Below are 25690 nucleotides of genomic sequence, written 5' to 3' on the forward strand. Positions count from 1 at the left end.
TAGGGAGAGGGGACCAGGTTGATGTGATGGACTTCTTCCCAGCAAGTTCTAGCCTGTTACCAAGGTCGCAGCCTCCTGAGGATGAACCGCTATCAAACTAATGCCTCAGAGTTCTCAAAATACCTTTGCGGCATTGTATTGGCTACTGATGGACTTGGGCAACGGGGTGGGGTTGGAACGGGGGAAAATAGCCTAATGCTTTGCGCGGGAACTTCAGATTCCGCCTGACTTCTCTGCGATCACTTTCTCTCAGTAAAAGTTTCCTTTTGAACTACTAACTTGTTTTCAAGAGTCATGCTTTCCTGAGGAGATAGCCGAGGCAGGTCCTTACACCGATGACCATTTTTCACACTTACAACCGTTGCAGTATTCCCACGGTCATGTGATCAAACTTCAGACAACTGGCTCGTATTTATGACGGTTGCAGTGTCCAGGGGTCCTGTGATCCCCTTTTGCGAACTTCTAGACATGCAAAACCCATGTTAGTAACTTAAGAACTGCCTTGATCCACCTAACAGCTGTGGCAAGAAAAGTCGTAAAATGGGGCGAAAACAACAATTGTCTCGCTTAGCAACAGAAATTTTGGGCTGCGTTGTGGTTGTAAGTTGAGGACAACCTGTACAGTCACCAGATTCGTATCCTCTGCTAATCTCTCTGGACCCCTTTTAAAAGCCATCCAAATTAGTGGCCAACTTCACATCTGATGGCAATAAATTCTACGGTTCAAGTGTAGGATTGTATGAAAAGAAATATTTTCTTGAATTGGCTCCAGATTGCCCCACATTTACTTTTAATGGATGACCTTCCCTTCTGGCTTTGTGGGTGGGTGGGAAAAACTGCCTTCATTCATAGTTTCCATACCATACAGGAAAGCCGAATTGCTGTAAATCTTCCCTCGTTAATTTGAGTGCTGGAGTTGCTTCCTTAAGGAGGAAAAAGATTTACAGCACTTTGGCCTTTCTGTAAAGGAAGTTTCTTCAGCACCCAAATTAATTAATCCAGGAAAATTAATTTGATGAACAGGCTCTCAGTGAGATCTCCCCCAACTTAGATGGTCTCCAGATGTCAGTTCCCAGAAATTTTCCGCAACAGCAGCCCCCACTGGAATTTGGGGAGTTCCATCCAACTGAGTGATCTAAGCAGTGGGTAATTTCAAACAAAATCCATCCACACTGGTGTAAAATGGCCCAAGGAGCTGCTGATACAGTTCTATGGAAGAATTATTGAGTCTGTCATCTGCACCTCTATAACTGTCTGGTTTGGCTCTGCAACCCAACAAGACAGACACGGACTTCAGAGGATAATTACAACTGCAGAAAAAACAATTACAACCAACCTGCCTTCCATTGAGGACCTGTATACTGCACAAGTCAAAAAAGAGGGCTGTGAAAATATCTACAGACCCCTCGCATCCTAGACATAAACTGTTTCAACTCCTACCCTCAAAATGACGCTATAGAGCACCGCACACCAGAACAACTAGACAGAAGGACAGTTTTTTCCCAAACGCCATCACTTTGCTTAACAACTAATTCCTTCAACACTGTCAAACTATTTACTAAGTCTGCACTACTATTAATCTTCTCATCGTTCCCACCACCCATCTCCTCCCACTTATGACTGTATGACTATAATTTTGTTACTTATATCCTTATGATTTATAGTGATATTGTTTCCTGATTGCTTATTTGTTCCCTATGACTATCATTAAGTGTTGTACCTTATGATTCTTGACGAATGTATCTTTTCTTTTATGTACATTGAGAGCGTATGCACCAAAGACAAATTCCTTGTGTGTCCAATCACACTTGGCCAATAAAGAATTCTATTCTATTCTATTCTATTCTATTCTATTCTATTCTATTCTATTCTATTCTATTCTATTCTATTCTATTCTATTCTATTCTATCTCTTCAATTTGGACCAGCAGTCCTCGAAGTACGACCACAAATGGGATCAGAACTTCCGTTGCTAAGTGATGCAATCACCGAGCGAATCATCCCGTGACTACATCTGAGTTTACAACTCTTTTTTTGCCATAGTTGTTACATGAAGCCTGCGATCGTTCATTCAATCCAGCTTCCCCATTGCTTTCCTGGTTGGAAACCAGCTGGGAAGGGCACAAATGGTGATCACGTGAGCCCAGGAGGCTGCAGCTGTTGTAAATACATCCCGGTTGCCAAGTGCCCGAATCATAATGACATGTCCAGAGGGATGCTGTGAGGATGGTTGTGTGTGAGGACTGTCCATAAATCACATTTTTCAGCACCACTGTAACTTCAAACAGTTGCTACATAAATTGAAGACCGGCTGTACGTCATAACGATGGGTGTGTTTGTCATTTTCAGACTCTGCATTTTCAGTTTTTCGACTCCTCAGATTTATACTGTTCCCTATCTAGCTCAGTTTAGGAAGGTTTTTTTAAAAGCTAATTTAAAAAATCAGGGGTCTTTTTTGATGATGATGATGATGATGATGATGATGATGGAGGAGGAGGGGGACGAGAAAGAGAAGGAGCAGAAGAAGCAGGTGCAGAAGAAGGAAGAGGAGGAGGAGGAGGAGGAGCAGGCGAAGAAGAAGAAGAAGAAGAAGAAGAAGAAGAAGAAGAAGAAGAAGAAGAAGGGGGGAGGAGGAGGGGGGAGGAGGAGGAAGAAGAAGAAGAAGCAAAAGGAGGAGGAGGAGGAGGAGGAGGAGGAGGAGGAAGAAGAAGAAGAAGAAGAAGAAGAAGGAGAAGGAGAAGGAGAAGGAGAAGGAGAAGGAGAAGGAGAAGGAGAAGGAGAAGGAGAAGGAGAAGGAGAAGGAGAAGAAGAAGAAGAAGAAGAAGGGGAGGAGGAGGAGGAGGAGGAAGAAGAAGAAGAAGCAAAAGAAGGAGGAGGAGGAGGGGGGGAGGAGGAGGGGGGAGGGGGAGGAGGAGGAGGAGGAGCAGCAGCAGAAGCAGAAGCAGCAGGAGCAGGAGAAGGTTTTGCTCAATATATTTGGAGGCATTTTGTGGTTGTTAGCCAGCTATCTTCCAACAAGTGGAAAATGTAAACTTCAAATGATAAATGACTTTGAATCTCTCACTGACACCAGTGTAAGTTGTAAGAGGGTGTCAAAATAGGAACTTTGGAGTTAAAACATAAAATCTAAAATTTTCTCTCCCATCTCTGGTGTCAAAGGTCTGTTTTGCATTTTTGAAAAATCCAAAGTGGAATGTTGTTCTCTTTGCTACAACTCCAGTTTTTGGGTTAAGGGAGCAGGTTGAACTAGAACTAAGGAGAAATTTCCTGAGAGTGAGACAATGCTCGAGCATTGAGGAGAGGCTCCTCCACTTCACTCTCTCCACTTGAAGGAGCCTCTGGAGGTTCTGAAGGCCCTTGCTGAGTCTCTGCCTCTGGCACCACATCCTTTTCAGCCTCCTCGCTGTCCGACGTGAGCGCTGGCTGCGCAGGCTGCTGGCGCAACACCACAGCAGCCTCCTCGTTGTCAGGATCAGCCACGATCCGCGCAGGCCACTGGCGAGCCACAACACTACCTGACTCTGTAGTTTTTTCCCCAAACCCCCAAAACTTTAACCTTAAACTGTCTACTGTTGACCTCACCCCATTCCTAAGAGGTCTGTAAGGGGCATGCGTGTACCAGCGTGCCTACCATCCCTGTCCTAATATTCCTTTTTACTTACTCTTTTCATGAATTCAAATTATGTTTATGCTTTTACCTGTTATCTTATATATGCTTGGCAAATAAACTTATGATTATGATTAAGATGGCAATCCATGGGTTAAACTCTGATCTGTGGGAGCTCTCAACTGCCGAGGTGAAATTATAACATGAAGCCACCGTACCTGTTCGGTGATTGGAATGGATTCCCATCGCCGTTTCAACAAGACCATAGATCTACGTTTCATGGTTCCTTGTTTTGCCTTAGGAGAACTTCTACTCCGAAGACTTTCAGTCTAATGGATGAAAGGGGTGACTCTCAATCCTTAGGTTGGCATTGCTCAAGTTGAGTCCAAGGAGCCCGAAGTTTTGTCTTTGTAAATGTGCAAACGAGGAAGAGAATGGAGCAATGGAGTTTTTTCTCCATGCTCTTCACCGATTGGGAAGACTTGAGCTCTCAACAGAAAGCAGGAACCAGAGAGAAAGTGCATTGGGGGTGGGGGTGGGGGGTGAAGGGTGGAGGTAGGGGGGAAAAATCCACTAATGAATTACCTCATAGATGCATAAAGTAGGTAGAAAAAAACCCAGACGCGCTCAAACTGAAAATAGCTGTTGCTTAGGAACGGGAAGAGTAAATTACAGCACCTCTGCTATATGTAATGGAAAGCTCGTTTACATTTAAAATGAATTAGAATGCATCGGACCCATAGGGCTCGCTCCCGTCTTAGCTGGCTGTCGCCTCGTGGAAACTGAGAAAAGAAGGACTTCTGGTTCCTTGTGGATACAGGGTTACATCTTGCCATCCACTCAGCAAACCACCAGCACCCAGCACCAGAATTGCAGCAGCTGATATACCCTATCGATATGGCACGCTCAATAAACTGGTTCAGCAATGATGGTGGTGTTGTTTTTTAAGAGCTTTCCAAGGGGTGGGGGGGGGGAGAAAACGAGTCAAACCAACCAATCCAAAAGAAAAAGAAATTCATCCCCTTGCACAACAACCTGGAGAAAAAGTGCAGAAGAAGTGTCCTTCTCCATGATGCTGAGCTGTTCCTTAATGGGAGGAGAGGGGAGGGGAGAGGAGAAAGGAAAGATGGATGGATGGATGGATGGATGGATGGATGGAAGGAAGGAAGGAGGGGAGGGGAGAAAGGAAAGATGGATGGAAGGAAGGATGAGAGGGAAAGGAGAGGAGAAGAGAAGGATGGATGGACAGATGGATGGATGGATGGATGGATAGGGGAGGGGAGAGGAGAAAGATGGATGGATGGATGGAAGGAGGGGAGGGGAGGGAACAGGAGAAAGGAAAGATGGATGGAAGGAAGGATGGATGGGAGGGAAAGGAGAGAAGAGGAGAAGAGGATGGGTGGATGGATGGATGGATGGATAGGGGAGAGGACGGGAGGGGAGGGGAGGGGAGAGGAGAGGAGAGGAGAAAGATGGATGGATAGATGGAGGGAAGGAGGGAGGGAGGGGGAGAGGAGAGGAGACTTTGTAACCCACAACAGGTGGGAAGCCAAGTATAGGCAGTCCTCGCCTTGCAACCACAGTTGAAAATTTCTGTTTCTAAGCAAGACAGTTGTTAAGTGAGTTTTGCCCTATTTTACAACTTTTCTCGTCACAATTGTGTTAAGTGAATCAAGGCAGTCGTTAAGTGAATCTGGCTTCCCTACTGACTTTGCTTGTCAGAAGGTTGCAAAAAGTGGTCACATGATCCCGGGACACTGCAATCATCATAAATATGAGCCAGTTGTCAAGCATCCAAATTTTGATCACGTGACCATGGGGACGCTACAACGGTCACGAAAAACAATCCTAAGTCACTTTTTTTCAGTGTTGTTGTAACTTCAAACTGTCACTGAAGGAATGGTTGTAAATTGAGGACAACCTGTATGACTTTCTCAGTAGAATATCCCCGAGCTAGCTTCATCCTTTCACCCTTTAAGGCCGTGTTTCTCCACCTTGGCAACTTTAAAATGAGTTGACTTCAACTTTATGCCGGCTGAGGAATTCTGGGAGTTGAAGTCCACCCATCTAAAAGTGTCCAAGATGGTAAAAAAACACCACTTTAAGGTGTAGGAAGTTAGCACCCACCCCTTTCCTAGAAGAATGAAATATTTTAGGAAATATTAAAAAGGCAGAATATTATGTATGAGAAATGGAGAAGCATGTTTTAAAGACAAAGCAGCTCCCACCTTCCTGCCCCCACCCTTTTGTTAATGGGCCAGAGGCAGAAACTCAATCTTTGTCAATGGATCATCATCTGCAACACAATAGGACCCATCTAGCAACAGAAACTCACCACATGGCACCTGGGAAGATTACATCAGCCAGCAAGGCTAGCTAAGACCCCCACCCCCTGGGAGTCTGACAACCAATCAGGATACTCTTTCTGGGCCCCAGGAAGTTCAAAGCCAGAGAGGGCATAAAACCCAGGGACTCGCTGTATCTCGGCCCCTTTTCTGTTCAGGAACTCAAGCCGTGTGATTCCTGTCCACCATTAAACCATCTTTCCAAGCAGTCTCCATGTCTCCAGTGTCTTTTTTCCCCACTTGGAGCTGAATCCAGAAGGATATTTCTTCCAACAAAGGTGAATATAATCTGCTCCTGTCAAGCTTTTAGAATGAGTTTTAATCTGGGAGTAGCAATTCATTAAAAAAGAAAGAAAAGAAAAAGAAAATATTGTATTTTGATATACACGGCATTTGTTCCGGTTTTTGTTCCTGTCACCATTTAAAATGGCTTTATTAAACAAATGCATCCATAAAATAAAATGTTGCCTGGAATTCGATGAGTAGGTGGCGTACAAATTACTACTATAAATGAACGAATAAAGCAAAACAAAGCACAGGCATGCGTAACAACTTTGCCCCAATTCCCCTTTCCCAGTTTAGATATATTTGTTTCATTAAGTCTGAAATATCAGGAATCTTTGATATGAGAGACCTAATAGGCCCGTGATGGCGAACCTATGGCACGCGTGCCACAGGTGGCATGTGGAGCCATATCTGTGGGCACGCGAGCGTTGCCCTGCTCAGCTCCAGCGTGCATGCGTGCACTGGCCAGCTGATTTTTGGGCCTTCTGGGCTCACTGGAAGTCGGGAAACGGGCTGTTTCCAGCCTCCGGAGGGCCTCCGGGTGGGTTGGGGAAGGCTGTTTTTGCCCTCCCCAGGCTCCAAGAAAGCCTCTGGAGTCTGGGGAGGCAAAAAATGGGCCTACTGGTCCCACTGTGCCATTACGTGCCAAAAGTGGGGGGAACGCGGGGGGCGTCGCGCATGCATGCATGGGGGGCAGGGCGCATTGAATTATGGGTGTGGGCACGCACGCGTGCAACCCCCCCCATCCTCCCCATGCTTTTGGCACGCGACAGCAAAACGGTTAGCCATCACTGTAATAGGCTCTCTCAAATGCAGGGAGCTTTGCAAAGGAGTTTAAACAGCTTTATAACCACTTTTCAGTTTTCCACCAATAAGTCAATAAACAGACAAATCGACATCGATCCAGTCTACCAATCGCTGAGAACGAGAGGGGGCACCCGCCCTCTGGAATGAGCTACCCCCAGGGATACAACTAATCCCGGACCTCCGGACCTTCCGCCGGGCCCTGAAGACTTTTTTATTTCAGCAAGCTGGGCTGGGTTAACAATTTTTTTAATTGGGGAATTTTTATGGGTAAGGGATTTTAAATTGGAGAAGCCAAAGATAATTTAATTTCGTTTTAATGTATTTTAATATTTGTATTGTGTTGTTTTTAATTCTGGCTGTTCACTGCCCTGAGTCCTTCGGGAGAGGGGGCAGTATAAAAATTAAATAAATAAACAAACAAATAAATAAATAAATAACGAAAGAACGGCATCAACCGTGATCCTGAAGATAGCGTTTAAAACGAACAAACAGGCTAAGCAACAACAAAAAAAGAAAATCACAACCCATCAGCTCACAAAAAAATTGGACCACGTCTCGGTAAACAACAACCAGCCATTCAAATAGACCGAAACCAGACCATGACTCAGCAGTATCTGAACAAACAACATTAATTTTACGTCATACAGACGGTACTTAAAACCAAAGACCGTGCATGCCTCGCTAACAACAGCCAGCCAATCAAACAGTCCAGGGGTGGGTTCTAAATTTTTTTTACTACCGGTTCTGTGGGCATGGCTTATTTTGTGGGCATGGTTTGATGGTCATGTGACAATTCTATAGGATTTAGCAGAGGTACTGGTACTGGTCTACCAGGCTTTTAACTGCTTGTAGAGCTGTACTGGTCTACCCATTTGTTTTTGGAGGCACCGGTCTAACCATTTGTTTTTCGAGCGCACTGGTCTACCACCACACTGCCTTTTAACACTGATCAGCTGTAAGGTGGCCCTTTGAAGCCCCGCGGCAAGAGTTTAAACAGAGTTAAAGAGTTAAAGAGTTTTTCCTTCCAGCCGATTAGCTGGGACTCGGGAGGCAGCGAAAAATTGGGGGCAGGACCAAATAAAAGGTAAGAATAATGTGAGGGGGGTGGGAGGGCCCAGCTCCCAAACAAAGAGAACCGGTTCGGTGACGGTGGAGGAACCCACCACTGAAACAGTTCGAAGCCAAACCATGACTCAGAAGTAGCCGAACAAACAACATCCACACTAATTTGCATCACATAACAAGGTATTTAAAGGCCAGTGCTCGGACAGACGAGCACAATTCAAAGTGCACAGACAATGTCTCCTCGAATGGTGATGAAACGTTCGCAAATTGCTAAGCTTGGAACTCAGACCAACAGCCCAACTTTCGAGATCTTCTTGCCGAATATGGAATGGCTCTAAGGAAGTCAATTGCACAGGGCAAGGGAAGCTCATGTATTGATATTTTTCCACTTTAGATTCACTCATGCTGCAGCTGGACATCTACACTTAATGCCAAAATGGCCACATGTTACTTTGTGCATAAATTCACCCTACAGTTACGTAGAGGAGGGAGTCAATTTTTTATGGAGATTCTCAAGTCATCCAAGTCATAGTTGTCTCAAAGGTGCTTTTTCAAGTGGCAACTGGACTTCCTTTGTTTTTCCGTGAAGTCATTTTGCTTCTCATCCAAGAAGCTTCTTCAGTTCTGAAGAAGTTTCTTGGATGGATGAAGTTCCAACTTCAGAATTACCTAGGGTTGTTGGGTTTTTTTACTTATCTCCATAATGCCGTATCATGTAATTTAGAACGAGACATTAAACTGGCTTCCATTTGACAGTCTCTTAAGTACTTGAAGGATGCTATCCAATCCCACCCCATTTTTTTAAAGTCTTAACATGCCCATTACTCAATTTCTGATAATCCTTATCAGAAAAAGAGTAGAGCTTACAACTGGTCATAATACTAGGGAGAAGATCTCTCCATATATAATAAAACAGAAAAATTGTTTCTTATGATTCGAAAAACCGATGCGATTAAAAAAAAATTCCATGCTGCTTTTTAAATAAACAAGTTGTTTTTCAAGGTGCTTATACATAAATACAATCTCATTTTAATTTGTTCTGAAAACCTCCAAGGTACTGACCTCATATTGACTGGTGAACAGATCCGTGGATTTTTTTTTATTTAGGTAGGTACAATAGGTTCTTCTCTAGGTCTCTGGGATATTATCAGTTTTCCATAATTTCTCAAAGATGATAGGTAAACATGGATAGAAATACTAGCTAGTTTTCTGAGTACCCTAAAATCAGGAGGTTGTGAGTTCGATCCTAGGTAGAGGCAGATGTAGGATCTCCTGCTTGGGCAGGGGGTTGGACTAGATGACCTGCAAGGTCCCTTCCAACTCTGTTAATCGTTCTCATATTTGGCTTGGAGATTTAAACTTATTCAGAGGAGACAGATATTCCTTGATCATGTTTCTATCACTGTCAAGCTTTGAGTCTTAGATTTAAATGCTGATCAAGTGAGATCAAAGCTGAATTTTAATTATGGGTTCCTTCAAAACCCCACCATACTACTAAAGTCTACGGTAGCTGCAGCCTTACCTATAAAAGATTTTACTCATCAGCCAACAGGGTGGATCACAACAATAAGGTGATAAGATTATTCTTTCCAACAGTTTTCACCTGATTGCTTCTAATCCAGAACTGGGTCACAATGAAGTTCAAATGGGATTTTGCCTTGGAAGCTTGACAGACCCTATAGTTCCGTGATGGCGAACCTATGGGACGCATGCCACAGGTGGCACGTGGAGCCATATCTGTGGGCACGCGAACGTTGCCCTAGCTCAGCTCCAGTGAACATGCGCGCGCTGGCCAGCTGATTTTCGGGCCTTCCAGGCCCACCAGAAATGGGCTGTTTCCGGCCTCCGGGGTGGGTGGGGAAGGCTGTTTTCACCCTCCCCAGATTCCAAGAAAGCCTCTGGAGCCTGGGGAGGGCAAAAAAACAGGCCTGCTGGGCCCACCGATAACCTTTTTGCCGTCACGTGCCAAAAGCGGGGGGAGCGCGGGTGGGGCATTGAATTATGGGTGTGGGCACGCACACATGCGACACCCCCCTGCTCCCCCTGCTTTTGGCACACGACGGCAAAAAGGTTAGCCATCACTGCTATAGTTACTCATGGTCCATATCAATAAATACAAACATCTCCAACACAGAGACTAAGTGGCCAAATCAGAGTTGTTCCAGAATTAGGGTATTTGCAATCATAGCATATATATATATATATATATATATATATATATATATATATATATATATATATATATATATATATATATATATATATATATAATTTATTTATTTATTTATTATCGGACTTATATGCCGCCCTTTCTCCACAAGGACTCAGGACGGCTCACAGCAATAAACAACAACAAGTCCAATTAAAATTTAATTGAAAATTTAATTGAAAATTGTTGAATTAAAATTCAACAATAAAAACTAAAATTCCCATTAAAACCCCCATTCAGTCCAGGCCAGCTTGGCGAAACAGCCATGTTTTAAGCCTAAATATTAGGTTTTAACTATGTAAGATTTTTTTTAAAAAGCATTGTTTCCATTTAGAAACAACGAGGAGTAAGGAAGTTGAAATAATTGCAAAATTGTAAGAATCCTAACCCTAACCACAGTGAATTGCCCCCACGTTCAAATATATCCACTAGATGTACCGGTATTTGTGGTTACTGCAATTCACAAATATGCTTAGCAAGAAAAAGACGATGAGTAACTTGGCCAGTTGGTTGAATTCTGCCAATCTAACAAATGAAAAAAGCTGAGATTCCTAATGACTGGGGAATTCTGGGAGTCAAAGTCCACATATTTTTAAAGTTGCCAAGTTTGAAAAACACTGCTGCACACCGATCCTATAAATAGTCTGAAGGAAAATAGCAGACAGAGGGATAAAAATAATAAATACCAGAAAGTGAATCACCATGAAAACCTATTAAAAGACAAACTAAGATGGGGTATTTAATAACCATAATTCAGAGGCACTGGATAGCTGTGAGCAAGGTTGGCCCCAAAATATATAATACTCTTTAATCTTTAATTAGCCAGGCACACAAAAAATCTTTCAAAGTCTGACCTGAGATCCTCTTGATCCTCGTTTGTGATCCCATTCAGAATATCCCATGATCTACAGAAAGACAAGACAATAGGAGTAATTGCTGTAGCAGCATTACAACTGCTACTACTATTAATTTGCATGATACGTGCATAAATGCGAAACTAGGTTTATCTATAAATATAAGGGATATGTCTGCACGTATGGAAGGAATGCCACTATCAAAATCGCCTTTATGGCCATTTACAGTGTCCCATGGTGACATGATGGCAATTTTTATATTTATTTATTTAGTTTATTTATTTGCCATCTATCTTGCTATGGGGCTACTTCTAGGCAGCTCACAGTAATAAAAAAAGAAAGAAAGAAAATGAAAAGAGTGCAAATTCTTACTCAGTCTCTGGCCTATCAGATGAAGATTAACTCATTCGATGGACTCTCTAAGCAGCGCAAGGGAGAACAATAAAATAAACAATGAAAAAGGAATTTTCCTGCATTTATTTCTGGTTTCCAGCAATAAATGTTGTACAGTAGTGGCCAAAATTGTGGAAATCTTTTGGGAAAAGTGTATTTTCTAAAACTAGCTAATAACACCACTTTTTTTTTTTTTGGAGTAGTACCATAAAATTATATATCAATGGAAAGATAATTTAATCAGGAATGTAATGCAATAACTTTTATGAACAATTTGCTATTAGAATAGCAGTTACAATATAAAGAAGAAAAATGAAACACGTAGAAAAAATGAGATATTCAAAAATTATCACCATGTCAGTTAATACTTAGTTGGGTAACCTTTAGCATGAATTACGTCTTCCCATGGAGTGAACCAAGTCTTTTAGTTCTACAGCTGTTAAAATGTGAAACCAAGACTGAATGATTGGCTTTCACCATTTATGTAAACATGGAACAGATCTGCCCAACTCTCAAAGCTGGGGGGAAAAACACAGCCCAAAGTCCATTCACTCCAAAGAACAGGAAGAAAAAAAGCCCAGGATTTACACCTTGGAGCTGAGAAGCATATATATGCATTGTGCGCTCTCTCACACACAAACACACACATAAGAGAAGACTTTTTTTTTTTTATTTGATTTATATGCCGCCCTTCTCCGGAGACTCAGGGCGGCTTACAGTGCGTTAAGCAATAGCCTTCATACTTTTGTATATTTTATACAAAGTCAGCTTATTGCCCCTACAAACTGGGTCCTCAATTTACCTACCTTAGAAAGGATGGAAGGCTGAGTCAACCTTGAGTCTGGCAAGATTCGAACTTACTTTAATTGCAGACAGCTGGTGTTAAATTACAGTGCTTTAGTCTGCAGAGCTATCCAGGCTCACCAGACTTGATGTGGTGTTTTACAAAAGGCAGATTTTCTGCATACATAGCCTAGTGAGAAGAAGGACTAGGGTGACATGACAGAAGTGTCCCAATATTTAAGGGGTTGCCTGTTAAGATACGAGGATCTAGCCCAAGAAATACTCAGAATCAATGGTACGTTCCAATCATATTTATTGAGTCAACTCTGTTCTCTTACAGGTGAAGTTGTAGTACGACCCAGTACCTCGTGTATGTCGCTTAAGTACTAGGGAGGCGTGGCTAAAGGTAAGGAGGAGTTGTGGGAAAGGTGAGGGTGTGGGTGTTAACCCTTACTGTACCAAGTAGGGGGTGGTATTGGAGTTAGGCATTTACATGTGACATTGCCACAAAGAAGAAGAAGACACACTATTTTCCAAAGCACCAGAAGGCAAGACAAGAAGCAATGGATGGAAACTAATCAAGGAGAGAAGCAATCTAGAAGTAAGGAGGAATTTCCTGACAGTGAGAACAATAAACCAGTGGAACAGCTTGCCTTCAGAAGTTGTGGGTGCTCCATCACTAGAAGCTTTTAAAAAGATCTTGGACAGCTACTTGGTCCAAGGTCTCCTGTTTGAGCAGGGGGTTGGACTAGAAGACCTCCAAGGTCCCTTCCAACTTTGTTTTTCCGTTAATATGATTTTCTTCTCTGCAGCAAAGCAATTTAACTAGCTGAATCATGACTACCAAGTTTCTGCTGTTAGCTCCTGAACGCAAGGCTGAGTTTCTGGAAAGCTGAGATTTATTGCCACTGTTGATGTGAAGCCTAACAAACAAGGAGTATGTGTAAATCTTAGGAATTTCATTGTATACTCCTGATAAGTCTGCTGCCTCCTTGGCTCTTGACACACACACCCAAAGAGAAATTTCACCTTGGAATTTCCCCGTTCCAGATTGGGTAGTGTTTAAGGGAAATTCAGAGTTATGGAATGGCGTTTACCAATATAAACATAATAGTTACAAAATCACTGTAAGTCAATTGCAAAAGGCAGCCTTACTTGGAAGAGCTTACATCCTGCAAAGATATCTTTAACACCATAAAGCATCAATATCCGCCTATCTCAGGTCCTTGGGTAGAACTCAATAGGTGGCTGAAAATGCCAAATCCAGTGGGAAAGTTGGTTTACTCGGAAGTAAGTCTCACTAAGTTCAATGCTAGGATTTAAATCCCGGGAAAGGAGAGAGGTGTAAAAGAATGCCTGACTTCCTCTTTCGCTGGATTTAAATCCTAGCATTGAATTTAGTGAGACTTACTTCTGAGTGAACCAACTTTCCTTCCTGTATTGGTGGGGAGGGGGGGGGAGAGAGGAAGGAAGGAAGGAAGGCATTTTGGCAAATTCTTTTACACCTCTCTCCTTTGGCTGGATTTCTATTACATCCCCTCTAGCCAGTTGGTTGGGGGCGAAGTGTCACAGAGGGTGAAACACCCAGGACGAACCCTCTTTCTGCGAATGGGCCGTGTCAAAGGGTCTGGGACGAAGAGGCCGGTGGCCCATTCCCCACGGCAAATGACTGGAGGCGTGCCAGCTGAGGAGATAAGTCGGGGGAGAATCGTCCGAGGAGAATGAAAAGTCAGAGATTAAAAGTCCCATTCCGGTTATAAAGCAGTGTCCTTAAAAATCTAAATATACGTTGTTGTACTGGAATGCGGACATTTTATAAGGCTCCGTCGTTCTATCATCTATTTGTGAGGCAGTTACCAAGTCGTGTCTTTAGATTTCTTAGCAAATCAAAAGCAAATAATCCAGTACAATAGTCTATAACTCCTGCTTACACTAACCTAACAAACATTTGCTAACAGCTGTGACGGCAATCTCTTCAAATGAGTTTTTGCCAATCTGTAACAAATGGTGCAGACCGTACTAATTGTTGAAACGAAACCAGAAAATCCTTTATTTGATCCCCTGGTCTTGCAACGTTGCTCTTAAAAAGTTGTTCCACTTTGGAAACCTTTTTCCAACCAAGAAGAAGAAGAAGAAAAAGGTTTAAAGCCCATGGAGAATATCACTGCTGCTGATGCTAAGCAAAAGTTCTGGCAAAGTTGCTTTTGTTTGAAACGACTTTAATAACTCATGGTAGCAAAACTTTAGCGTCCATATGTCTTCCATTTCATTGCATTGCGCTGAATTGTAGTGAGTTTTTCCCTTGACAAGCATGCTTTCACAAAATCTGGCAGACGTTTTGCCTTTTGTCAAACCATTTTTTAATTTTTATTTTTTATTTTTTGCAAAATGCTGAATTCTGGCCGCACCCTGAACATGTAGTTCATTACCAGTATCTACTGAATTAACGCTGTGATGTTTAGTCAAGGCTTGGGGTAGAGCCAAAATTCTGGAAGGTCAAAGGAAAACCAACGTGAATTTCCTTGCCTTTTCGAAGGCAAGGAATCCTAGCTGGAACTGAACATGGTATGTTTGTAAACTATACTGAAACCTCATTTTAATAAAAGCCATTCATAAAGTATTTTGACCAAGTCCATTCATATTTATGGTAGTTCACATACCAAGGCTTATTGGCAGCAAAATTCAATAAAAGAATAACTCTATAAATATGAGAAGGAGAGAGAAAGAGCCGTGATTTCACACAGCTGAATTCAGAGGGTGAAAGATGTATTGGTGGTCAGCCTTGTAGGGTAGACCAGACTAAGAAATCGGTGCCATATAGGTCTAAAACTATTTTGATTAGAATAGCTACAGGGATGAACTCTTGCAAGTCTGAACAGGGTGCCCTCCTCTGTCATGTTATCTTCTGTACTTCAAGGCAGGGGTGAAATCCAGCAGGTTCTGACAGGTTCTGGAGAACCGGTAGCGGAAATTTTGAGTAGTTCGGAGAACTGGCAAATGCCACCTCTGGCTGGCCCCAGAGTGGGGTGGGAATGGAGATTCTGCAGTATCATTCCCCTGGAGTGGGGAGGGAATGGAGATTTTGCCGTATCCTTCCCCTGCCACGCCCACCAAGCCACACAACGTCCACCAAGTCATGCCCACAGAACCGGTAGTAAAAAAAATATTCAATAGTTAAATTTCTACATTTTCCCCCTCCATTGTTCCTCCCTCCAACTTTTAAAATTTTAAAACATAAACATCAGTGTTTTAATTAACCATTAACACATAAACTAGAAAACCAAAAAAGATTAATCTTACATTCTTACTCTCAAATATTTTAAAAATCTTAAACTTTAATTAATCACAATCTGTACATTTACCCCCTCAGTCTTTTTTCCTCCCTCCAACTTTTAAATCCTAAAACATAATCATTTTTAGCCATTATCATTATTTAAATTTCTACATTTTTTTTGAAACATAATCATTTTAATTAACCATTAATGCATCATATTTAAAAATCAATATTTAAATTTGTACATTTTCCCCCTCAGTAGTTTTAACACCTAAAACATAATCATTTTTAACCATTAATAGAACAACTGCAAAACCAAAAAGAAAGGTTAATCTTCCATTCTTGCTTTCTTTTTATATTTTTTCCAGTTTCAAGGCCATTCTTTACGCCCTCTACAAGTTATCTGCCAGGCTTCCAAAGATGTGGCTGCTCCATTACTGAAGGTTTTTAAGAGATTGGACTGCCATTTGACTGAAATGGTATAGGGCAGTGATGGCTAACCTTTTTCCCATTGCGTGCCAAAAGCAGGGGGAGCGTGGGGAGGGGTTGTGCCCACACCCATAATTCAGTGCGCCCTGCCCCCCCACGCATGTGCGTGCAACACCCCTGAGCTCCTCCCGCTTTTGGCATGCAATGGCATGGTGGGCCCAGTAGGCCCGTTTTTTGCCCTCCCCAGGCTCCAGATGCTTTCTTGGAGCCTGGGGAGGGCAAAAACAGCCTTCCCCATCCCCCCGGAGGCCAGAAACGGCCCGTTTGCCGACTTCCAGTGGGACTGGAAGGCCCATTTTTTGCCCTCCCCAGGCTCCAGAGCCATTCTAGGAGCATGGGGAGGGCGAAAACGGTCTTCCCCACACACCCTGGAGGCCCTCCAGAGGCCAGAAATAGCCTGATAGAGCTGAGCTAGGGCAATGCCCACTGATATGGCTCCGCGTGCCACCTGTGGCACACGTACCATAGGTTCGCCATCACGGGTATAGGGCAGTGATGGCTAATCTTTTCAGCACCAAGTACCAAAACTGGAGTGTGCGCACCAGAGAGCGGAAGAGAGCAGCTGGCAGGTGTGCGTGAACGGGGCAGCCAGCTGGTCCTCCACGTTCCATTGTGCACATGCCTGCCGGACAGTTGGTCTTCGCACGACGGAACCCGCAAGAACAGCTGGTAATAGCGTGTGTGCCCACAGAGAGGGCGCTGCGTGCCACCTCTGGCACGCGTGCCATAGGTTCGCCATTACAGGTATAAGGTCTCCTGCTGGAGCAAGGGGTTAGAGTAGAAGACCTCCAAGATCCCTTCTTATTTTGTTAAGAAAATAAGTCATGCCCCGGCAGAGCAGCTCATGGGAAACAGCACAAATCAGAAACACAATCTTTTGTGTGTTTCATGGTGAAGATTTTTTTTTTTCTCCAGGCTTCTAACAGTGATCTCCATTCCAAATAAAGCCACAAGATGAGATCATGTTTGGTGCTGGAAGATAGCAGGGAGAAAAGGGACGAGGGGGAGAGAGAAGACGACTACATATTTTAGGACTTTTCTCATGGCAGTTTATGACCTTTTTAGCCTATTTCCAAAGATGTAAACTGCGTTTGACTTTAGTCGAAATCCAAGTTCCTGCAGGGGTGAGGAGAGAAACCAAGAAACATTTGGAGGAAGAGATGATATTTTTTTTGGGCAGTAAACTATTAAGGGGAAGTTCTACACTGACTGTTCAACCAATATTTTGCAAATACATGCACAGGTTACATTTCTAACAGTCTGGTTGATTGATTACCCAAGCCAACATAGAAGAGTTCTTTAGTCATCAATTTTGTCCTAATTTTGATTCTAACCAGCTACTCAGGAGACATTTTTGTTTCATTTCACATGGTTTTCTCCTCCTCCTCCTCCTCCTTCTCCCTTCTTTCTCTGGTTCTCCCTCCTGCCTGATTTCCATGCATTCCTCTTGTAAATCTCTTTAAAATGAATTAGAGAGAGAAAAGTAAATAATATGGTCCATCTTAGCTCAATGTGTTCTTTAGGTCAGGGGTCTCCAACCTTGGCAGCTTTAAGACTTGTGGACTTCAACTCCCAGAATTCCTCAGCCAGCTTTGCTGGCTGAGGAATGTTGGGAGTTAAAGTCCACAAGTCTTAAAAGTTGCTAAGGTTGGAGACCCCTGCTTTAGGCTTTAGATCAGCTGAATACATTTTGGGAATTAAAGTCACATCAATCTGGAATATACTAGCCTCAGAATATGCTTCTATGGCATGATGTAGTGGTGCCTTAAATGTTGTATTTTCTAGGACCCAAAAGGCCAAGCCAACTTAATGGGCTGATTGGCTCACTATTAGATTATTAAAGATTAAAAGATGATTAAAGTAACGGGTGGAAGCTTATCAAAGAGAGATCCAACTTAGAAATTTCCTGAAACTGGGAACAATCAATCGGTAGAACACCTTGCAACCTGGAATTTGTCTGGAATGACACAAGGTCTTCTGCTTGAACAGGGGGCTGGACTAGAAGACTTCCAAAGTCTCTTCCAACCCTATTACTTCAGATTCTATGTTCTAAGCAACATTATTGTTATGACATGCCATCCCTGAAGAGGCTGATTAGGATTTCAATGCCAAGATAAACCCATTTTTTAAAAATTTAATGTACCCAAGCATGATTAGGGGACTGGAGGCTAAAACATATGAAGAACGGTTGCAGGAACTGGGTCTGTCTAGTTTAATGAAAAGAAGGACTAGGGGAGACATAATAGCAGTGTTCGGATATCTCAGGGGCTGCCCCAAAGAAGTGGGAGTCAAGCTATTCTCCAAAGCACCTGAGGGCAGGGCAAGAAGCAATGGGTGGAAACTAATCAAGGAGAGAAGCAACTTAAAACTAAGGAGAAATTTCCTGACAGTTAGAACAATGAATCAGTGGAACAACTTGCCTCCAGAAGTTGTGAATGCTCCAACACTGGGAATTTTTAAGAAGAGGTTGGATAACCATTTGTCTGAAGTGGTGCAGGGTTTCCTGCCTGGGCAGGGGGTTGGACTAGAAGACCTCCGAGGTCCCTTCCAACTCTGTTATTCTATTCTATTCTATTTCAAACTCATAAAGCTTGCTCTATCTTTTCTGCTGAATGTTAAGATTTATCCTTTAATTTCTGCTTCTGTATTGATCTTATTTTATTTGGTAATGCTCTATAAATACACGTATTGCACAGTGTCTTGACAACGCTCAAGTACTTTTTAAATAATGGGCCAGGGTTGAAAATATCCAGATTAACAGATCTGCCAGTCTCGTTTGAGACCATAAATCAGCCACAACGGTCAACAAAGTTTCCTTGGTCTGTCACACATTTTTCATCCAGACTCTACCTCAAATTAGGGGATTACTACAGGATCATAAAAAGAGAGTTAAAATCACACAGTTGTTGCAAGTGCTTAAATGGAAAGGAAGAAACCATTCAAGGTATTGAAAAAAGGTGGGATGTTGAATTTTTTTTTAAAAAAAGGACGTTTTGTCAGAGCAATACTAAGGTTAAGACTTTAGCTTGGTTAAGAAAGGGATATAATAAATTTGGAAGAGTTAATGGCCTCCTCCACCAGGAGTCCAATGTAATAATAATAATAAATATTTCGGAAGTTCATACTAGAAATAAACTCTGCTGGTGTCATGTTCTTTTGCCCCTGTCTTTTAGCTGAAGACCAAATTAACTGGCTATCAATTTTGCTAACTGTAGACCAGCCCACTCAAAAACGCTGGGTGTTTTTTAAAGCAAAGCAATGGAACAAAGATAGAGAGAAGAAAGAGAAGGGGTGGGTGGAACAGAGAGAGAGTGAATGAGAGAGAGAGAGAGAGAGAGAGAATAAAAAGGAACAATAAAGCTGAAATGTATTGAAAGACAAATAAATCACAATGGCTTAAAAAGAAAGATGTTTCCAGATGTGAACTAAATTCGTTTACAAAAAGACATTAAAAAGGTTTATTCAATGCCCTTCCACTGAACAGCAGAGCAATCACCCAACAAGGCCTCCTTTCTCCACCCCATTTTTCTTTCCGAAGTGCAAAGGCAGCTAAGTGATGAAGCCTTTAGCATCAATTAGGGACAATAATTGGGGACATATGACCGTAGAAAAAGTGTTCGGTGGCACTTTGCTGCTCTCCCTGCATCGGAAGAAATTGGCTGACGAAGGATGAGCGCTGCAGAACCACTCGAGCCTGCAAAAGGACATCAAGGCCTACATGAAATGTGGCGCAACTCCAGCTGTCGCTATCTTCACGGGGGCGTTTGAGGAGCCGTGGCCCTAATACGCTTCCTAACACGGTTAGAAAAGGCTGAGATAACTTATCCACAGGTTAGCCATGGTGTTGTGGCTCCATTGCCTGAGCCTGGGCTATCGACAGATGCAGACTCTGAGAGTGAGGGAGAGGAGTTGGCAAGGCCTCCCTCTCCAGGACCCTCCTCTCTGGCAATGCCTCCGGAGGACACCGAAGGCCAAACGATAGGTTCAGAGCCAAGCACGTCCCCGTAGCCACAGGTGGACAGCGGCGAAGTAGATAAGTGCTGGCTGAACCCTCGACAGAGGCGCAGGGAGAAGTGTGCGCAGCAGAGGGGAAGGCGTGCCAGAGATTAGCTGAGTCACTGGACCACACCCCACAGGGTATAAATGTGGGTGTGGTAGCCGGTTCAGTTTGTGATGAGCAAAAACTGGAAATAATCCATGATCTCTGCGTTACTGGACTTTGCCTGCTTTATCGGACTGCATTTGGATTAATCCTTGTATTGTTGACACTCTGCCTGTTTTATCGGAATGCTTGCAGTCTAATCTTTGTTTTGTGGGAGTAAAGTCTGAATTGGCAGCTAGCCACTGGGTTGCTGCCAGCTTTATCTTCAAAGGGTTTTGTCGTGTGCCTTATTAACTCCGGGCCGTCTGTGGGGGTGCGTGTGTGGTACGGGGACAGAACACATGGTTTACTAAATAAGCTCAAGCTGAGGAAGGAGAATATTTGTAGCTCTGGGTTGAAATGAGGAGTCCTTGGTGCTCTTTGAGCTTGATGGTTTTCTTGCAGACCATGAAGTCCTCAAGCCCAAGCTTGCTGAATGTATACCTCACGCTGAACCATTTTATGGTATGATTAATATGGCCTTATGGCAGGGGTGAAATCCAGCAGGTTCTGACAGGTTCTGAAGAATCAGTAGTAGAAATTTTGAGCAGTTCGGAGAACCGGCAAATACCACCTCTGGCTGGTCCCAGAGTGGGGTGGGAATGGAGATTTTGCAATATCCTTCCCCCAGGAGTGGGGAGGGAATGGAAATTTTGCAGTATCCTTCCCCTGCCATGCCCACCAAGCCACACCATGCCCACCAAGCCACTCCCACAGAACCGGTAGTTAAAAAAATCGGATTTCACCACTGCTTCAAGGCCATTCTTTATGCCCTCTTCAAGTTATCTGCCAGGCCTCCAAAGATGTGGGTGCTCCATCACTGAAGGTTATAAAGAAGTGGTCAAGTTTGGAAACCCTGCTCTCATCATAGAATTTCAGCGGGTAATTCCAACCTAGTGTTAAGCCAAGCAACTAATGGTCTCACTTCGGGTACTTCTAGTCTACAAAGTCAACAGCACTGATTCATTCAATTCTTGGCTCTGTCTCGTCTATGGGACAAACCTTCTACTCAAGCCAACCTGAAGGTACCTTGTACCTCCAGAGCTACTACAAAGCTCCCAATATCTGCCAGTAGCCCTGGTGGGTTTCACTCCCCACACACCTCCTTCAACGTTCTTCACAATCTCCTTTGGCCTGTCGCCAACTCACACTTTTACCATAGCAATACATCTATATATCTAATCTATTTATATCTGCATCCCTGAAGTATTTACTGCTAAGTACTTTCTATTTTGGTCCATCCTGTTCACGTTCAACCAACCATAGGGTATCACTCAGCAAGCCACAGCCTGGCCTCTCCACCCGCTCAATCTCAATCAATTGGCCAAATTAATTAACACCTTGCATTTATTGCTTTTTGCCTGGGAACAAAAAGGAAAGTACAAATAAAGTACCAATATATTTCTCACATTGACCTGCATGCAACTACTTTCTCAGAATCTTGAATTAATAAAATTGATCACCTGATTTACCTCTGACTGGTGAATCTCAGTTTACAGTACATTACCTTCTTCTGCAGCAAATTGTATTTCCCAATAGCATCTATTTGTCAGGGCTTAAACTAGAGGTTTACTAAATGGGGAGATCTGATTGTGTTGTACATATGAATTGTTGGGCCGGGGAAACGGGTCTACGACAACTCGCCGAGACCAACTCGTTGCGGCCAACTTGCTACAGGACAACTTACCATGGGACAAGAGTTACACCAATATTGAAAAAAAAATAGTGGAATAGAATTATAAAAGGAAAGATGCCAAAGGAGGGATAAAATGAAATGTAAATGACAAAGATTAAAATATTTTTAAATTTTTAAATAGTTAAATTGAATTGCTGAATTGTCCCATTGGCCACGACAGATTGTCCCGTGGTGAATCAGCTGTGGCGAGTTGGCTGCGGCAAATTGACCGTGGGGAGTTGGCTGCAGCGAGATGTCCCATTCCGTGGGGAAAGGCTTCCATGACATGTCTGGTGTTGACAAGATTTATAGCTCCAGGCTGGTCTTCAGAAACCACAGTCATGGTTGCTTATGCAGTTCCTAGCTGCTTGGAGAAATAAGGATTACAGCCATGTAGAAGGAACTGTAAAACTTGCTTTCATTGGAATGCCAAACATGAGCCTGAGTGGCGTAGGAGGCTAATACCTCCTACTAAGGCAGCGTTTAACATCCAGCTGCCTGCAATTACTACGAGTTCAATTCTCACCAGGCTCAAGGTCGACTATGTCCAAAGTAAGGATAATTTGAGCCTGGTCATTTGTAGCTTGAGGAACTACAAATGATCAGGAGCCTTGGTAGTACAGTGGTTTAAAGCACCCTGTTATTAACACCAGCTGCCTGCAATTACTGCAGGTTCGAATCTCGCCAGGCTCAAGGTTGACTCAGCCTTCCATCCTTTCTAAGGTGGGTAAAATGTGGACCCAGTTTGTGGGGGCAATAAGCTGACTTTGTATAAATATACAAAAGTATGAAGGCTATTGCTTAACACATTGTAAGCCGCCCTGAGTCTCCGGAGAAGGGCGGCATATAAAAATAAATAAAAATAAAAAATAAAATAAACAAACATAAGGCAGGCAGGGTTGAGGTAGGATCAGTGGTGAAATGTAAAATTTGTTACTACGGGTTCTGTGGGCGTGGCTTGGGGGGGTAATGTGACTGGGTGGGCGTGGCCAACTCCCCCCCCTTTACTTTTAAAAGTATTTTTTCTATAACCTCTTCGGCTGAGCTTTTAAAAGGCTCTGGTTGTTAACACTCTGAAGATCGGTTGTCAGCTCTCTGAGAGTCGTCAAGGCCACATGGGGATTTATCCAACTGCAAAGAATATAAATCCTTCCATTCCCCACCATTCAGTCAGAACTGAAGAAGCTTCCTGGATGAGAAGGGAAATGTTTTCAAGGGGGAAAAAAAACCCAAGAAAGTCCAGTTGCCGTTTTGAAAAGCACCTTTGGGATATGCAAAAGAATTTCAGTGCTGGAATGCATTGTCTGGAAAAGCTGCCAGGCGCAATTCCTGGGACCTCCAAATAAAGTAGGGAAATCTTTTCTATGAAACCCATGCTGATTTTGCATTTTTTGTGTCCTCCCTCCCCATCCCTTATCCTTGCGGGCTATACCTTTTAAACTGTAACTTAGAGGAATTTGGTTGATGGCCTCACTAGAAGAACCTTTTGCGAAGGAGGATGAAATGGGGGGAAAGCTTAAAATAAAGTAATACAGCTTAGACTGCAGTGAATGAAATAAGGTAGAATAAGCCTCAGGGAGAGGCTGCTTCCTGTGTTCCTCACGACAGCAACTGGGTCAGAAGAGAAATCAGATTCAACCTACAATGCAGTTGCAGGTAGTCCTTGACTTAAACCACAATTGGGACCACAGCCTTGGTGGCGCAGCAGACTAAAGTGCTGTTAAGTAGCACCAGCTGCCTGCAATTACTGCAAGTTCAAATCTCACCAGGCTCAAGGTTGACTCAGCCTTCCATCCTTTCGAGGTAGGTAAAATGAGGACCCGGATTGTGGGGGCAATAAACTGACTTTGTATAAAAAAGAACACCGCTTGGGGGGGGGGCAGGTATATACTAAGCAGGTATATACAAAAGTATGAAGGCTATTGCTTAATGCATTGTAAGCCACCCTGAGTCTCCGGAGAAGGGCGGCATATAAATCGAACCAATCAATCAATCAATCAATCAATCAATCAATTTCCATTGTTAAGCAAGGTGGCTGTTAAGTGAATCCCGTCTTATGATCTTTTTATTTTATGATCTTTTTTTGGAACAGATGTTAAGCGAATCTGACTTCCCATTGACTTTGCTTGCTGGAAACCTTAAAGTTGCCAAGGTGGAGGAGCGCTCGTCTAGCAGTTTGCAACCTCCCTGGCTTTGCCACCCGTCCCTTAAATCCCAAGGGAAGACAGTGAAAGGGAGCTCTTCCCCAGAGAATGGGGGAGAATTTCTCCATCCCCTGGGGAAAATGCGCAGCAGCTGTCCATCTAATTGAGATGCTCCAAACTTGCTCTCCAGCAGTTACTTCTTTTGAAGATAATGGGACCATGACAAAGATCTCTGGAACAATACTTCACAATACTGAGTCGGAGGACAGAATGCCACAGAATATCGAGGGAAGGATCTCTCTCCCTGGTGCTGAAGTGCACTTCTAATGCGGAGAGCTGGCGGACTGTCATTCAAACCATCAGTCTCTCCTTCAAGAGACCAGCAATGGCAGGGAAGCTTTCCAAAAGCTTTGCTTTAAAAATAGTTTTTAAAAAATAAAATAATAAAATAAAATAAAATAAAATAAAATAAAATAAAATAAAATAAAATAAAATAAAATAAAATAAAATAAAATAAAATAATAAAATAAAATAAAATAAAATAAAATAATTAAATTAAATTAAATTAAATTAAATTAAATTAAATTAAATTAAATATAAAAAATTAAACGAAACAAAACAGTCTCCGGAGAAGGGCGGCATATAAATTGAACTAATAAATAATAAATAAATAAAACTAAATTAAACTAAACTAAACTAAACTGAACTGAATTGAGCTGAACTAAACTAAACTAAACTATCATGTTTCCCCGAAAATAAGACCCTGTCTTATATTTTTTTGAACCCTGAAATAAGCGCTTGGCCTTATTGCCATGCGCTCAAAAGTCCAATTGGGCTTATTATCAGGGGATGTCTTATTTGGGGGAAAACAGGGTAAACTAAACTAAACTAAACTAAACTAAACTAAACTGGTCATTAGGGCAAAGAACCGGTTGTTAAATTATTTGAATCCCACCACTGATTGTTGTGTTATGCTTTCCTTCAAAAACTCTGATCTACGGGGAAATAAGAATGTCTGTCCAGAAAGCGAGATGCTGAAAGATGCAATCAGGGTGAAGAATCCTAGGGTTTGCGAATGTGCTTTAGGCGAATAAGTGTGATGAAAAGGATAAACAAACAGCCGGACAATTCAGGACAATCAAAGGACAAAATTAAGTGGTCACTAAAAATAACCGCAATGCCCCGTTCTCTCTCTCTCTCCCTCCTGATATCTTAACATGCCAAATTATCTCAACTGCTGCTTGAGAAGACAAGAACCAGGAGCCTCAACTGAAGGTCAGGAAACAATTGTACCGCGTCATTTCTGGCTGTGCAGCATTAAATACCCAGTGAATTCATTGCACTGATGAAAACAAGAGGGAATAAAGGGGTCAGCCTATGTGGACCAAAGGCAAGCTTTGAAGATGCAGAATATGAAAAAAAAAAATGTTGTTACTTTTGAACTTTGGTGTTGGAGAAGATTCCTGAAGAGTACCATGGACAGCCAAGGAAGCAAACAGATGGATTATTGAACAAATCCACCCAAATTATTCCTCCCTTAAACTACAAATGACCAGGTTCAAATTATCCTTACTTTGGACATATCATGCAAAGAACCAACTCCCTGAAAGAAAGGTTGCA

At 42.7% G+C, this 25690-nt stretch overlaps 1 protein-coding gene across 2 annotated transcripts in view; it reads right to left on the bottom strand.

The window, feature by feature from the left end:
- Positions 1-25690, bottom strand: part of PDE3A (phosphodiesterase 3A) — a 305739-nt gene that overhangs the window by 86395 nt on the left and 193654 nt on the right. The window contains exon 2 of one of the 2 annotated variants that reach the window (XM_060689565.2): positions 11172-11222. The exons of the other annotated variant lie outside the window; for it this stretch is intronic. Within the exon in view, the coding sequence (XP_060545548.2) occupies positions 11172-11222 (51 nt within the window). The remainder of the gene's footprint in view (positions 1-11171; positions 11223-25690) is intronic. 2 annotated transcript variants of the gene reach the window in all.

Source organism: Pantherophis guttatus, chromosome 7, assembly GCF_059756535.1.
Source record: "Pantherophis guttatus breed Tessera chromosome 7, ASM5975653v1, whole genome shotgun sequence".
In the NCBI taxonomy this organism is placed as follows: Eukaryota; Metazoa; Chordata; class Lepidosauria; order Squamata; family Colubridae; genus Pantherophis; species Pantherophis guttatus.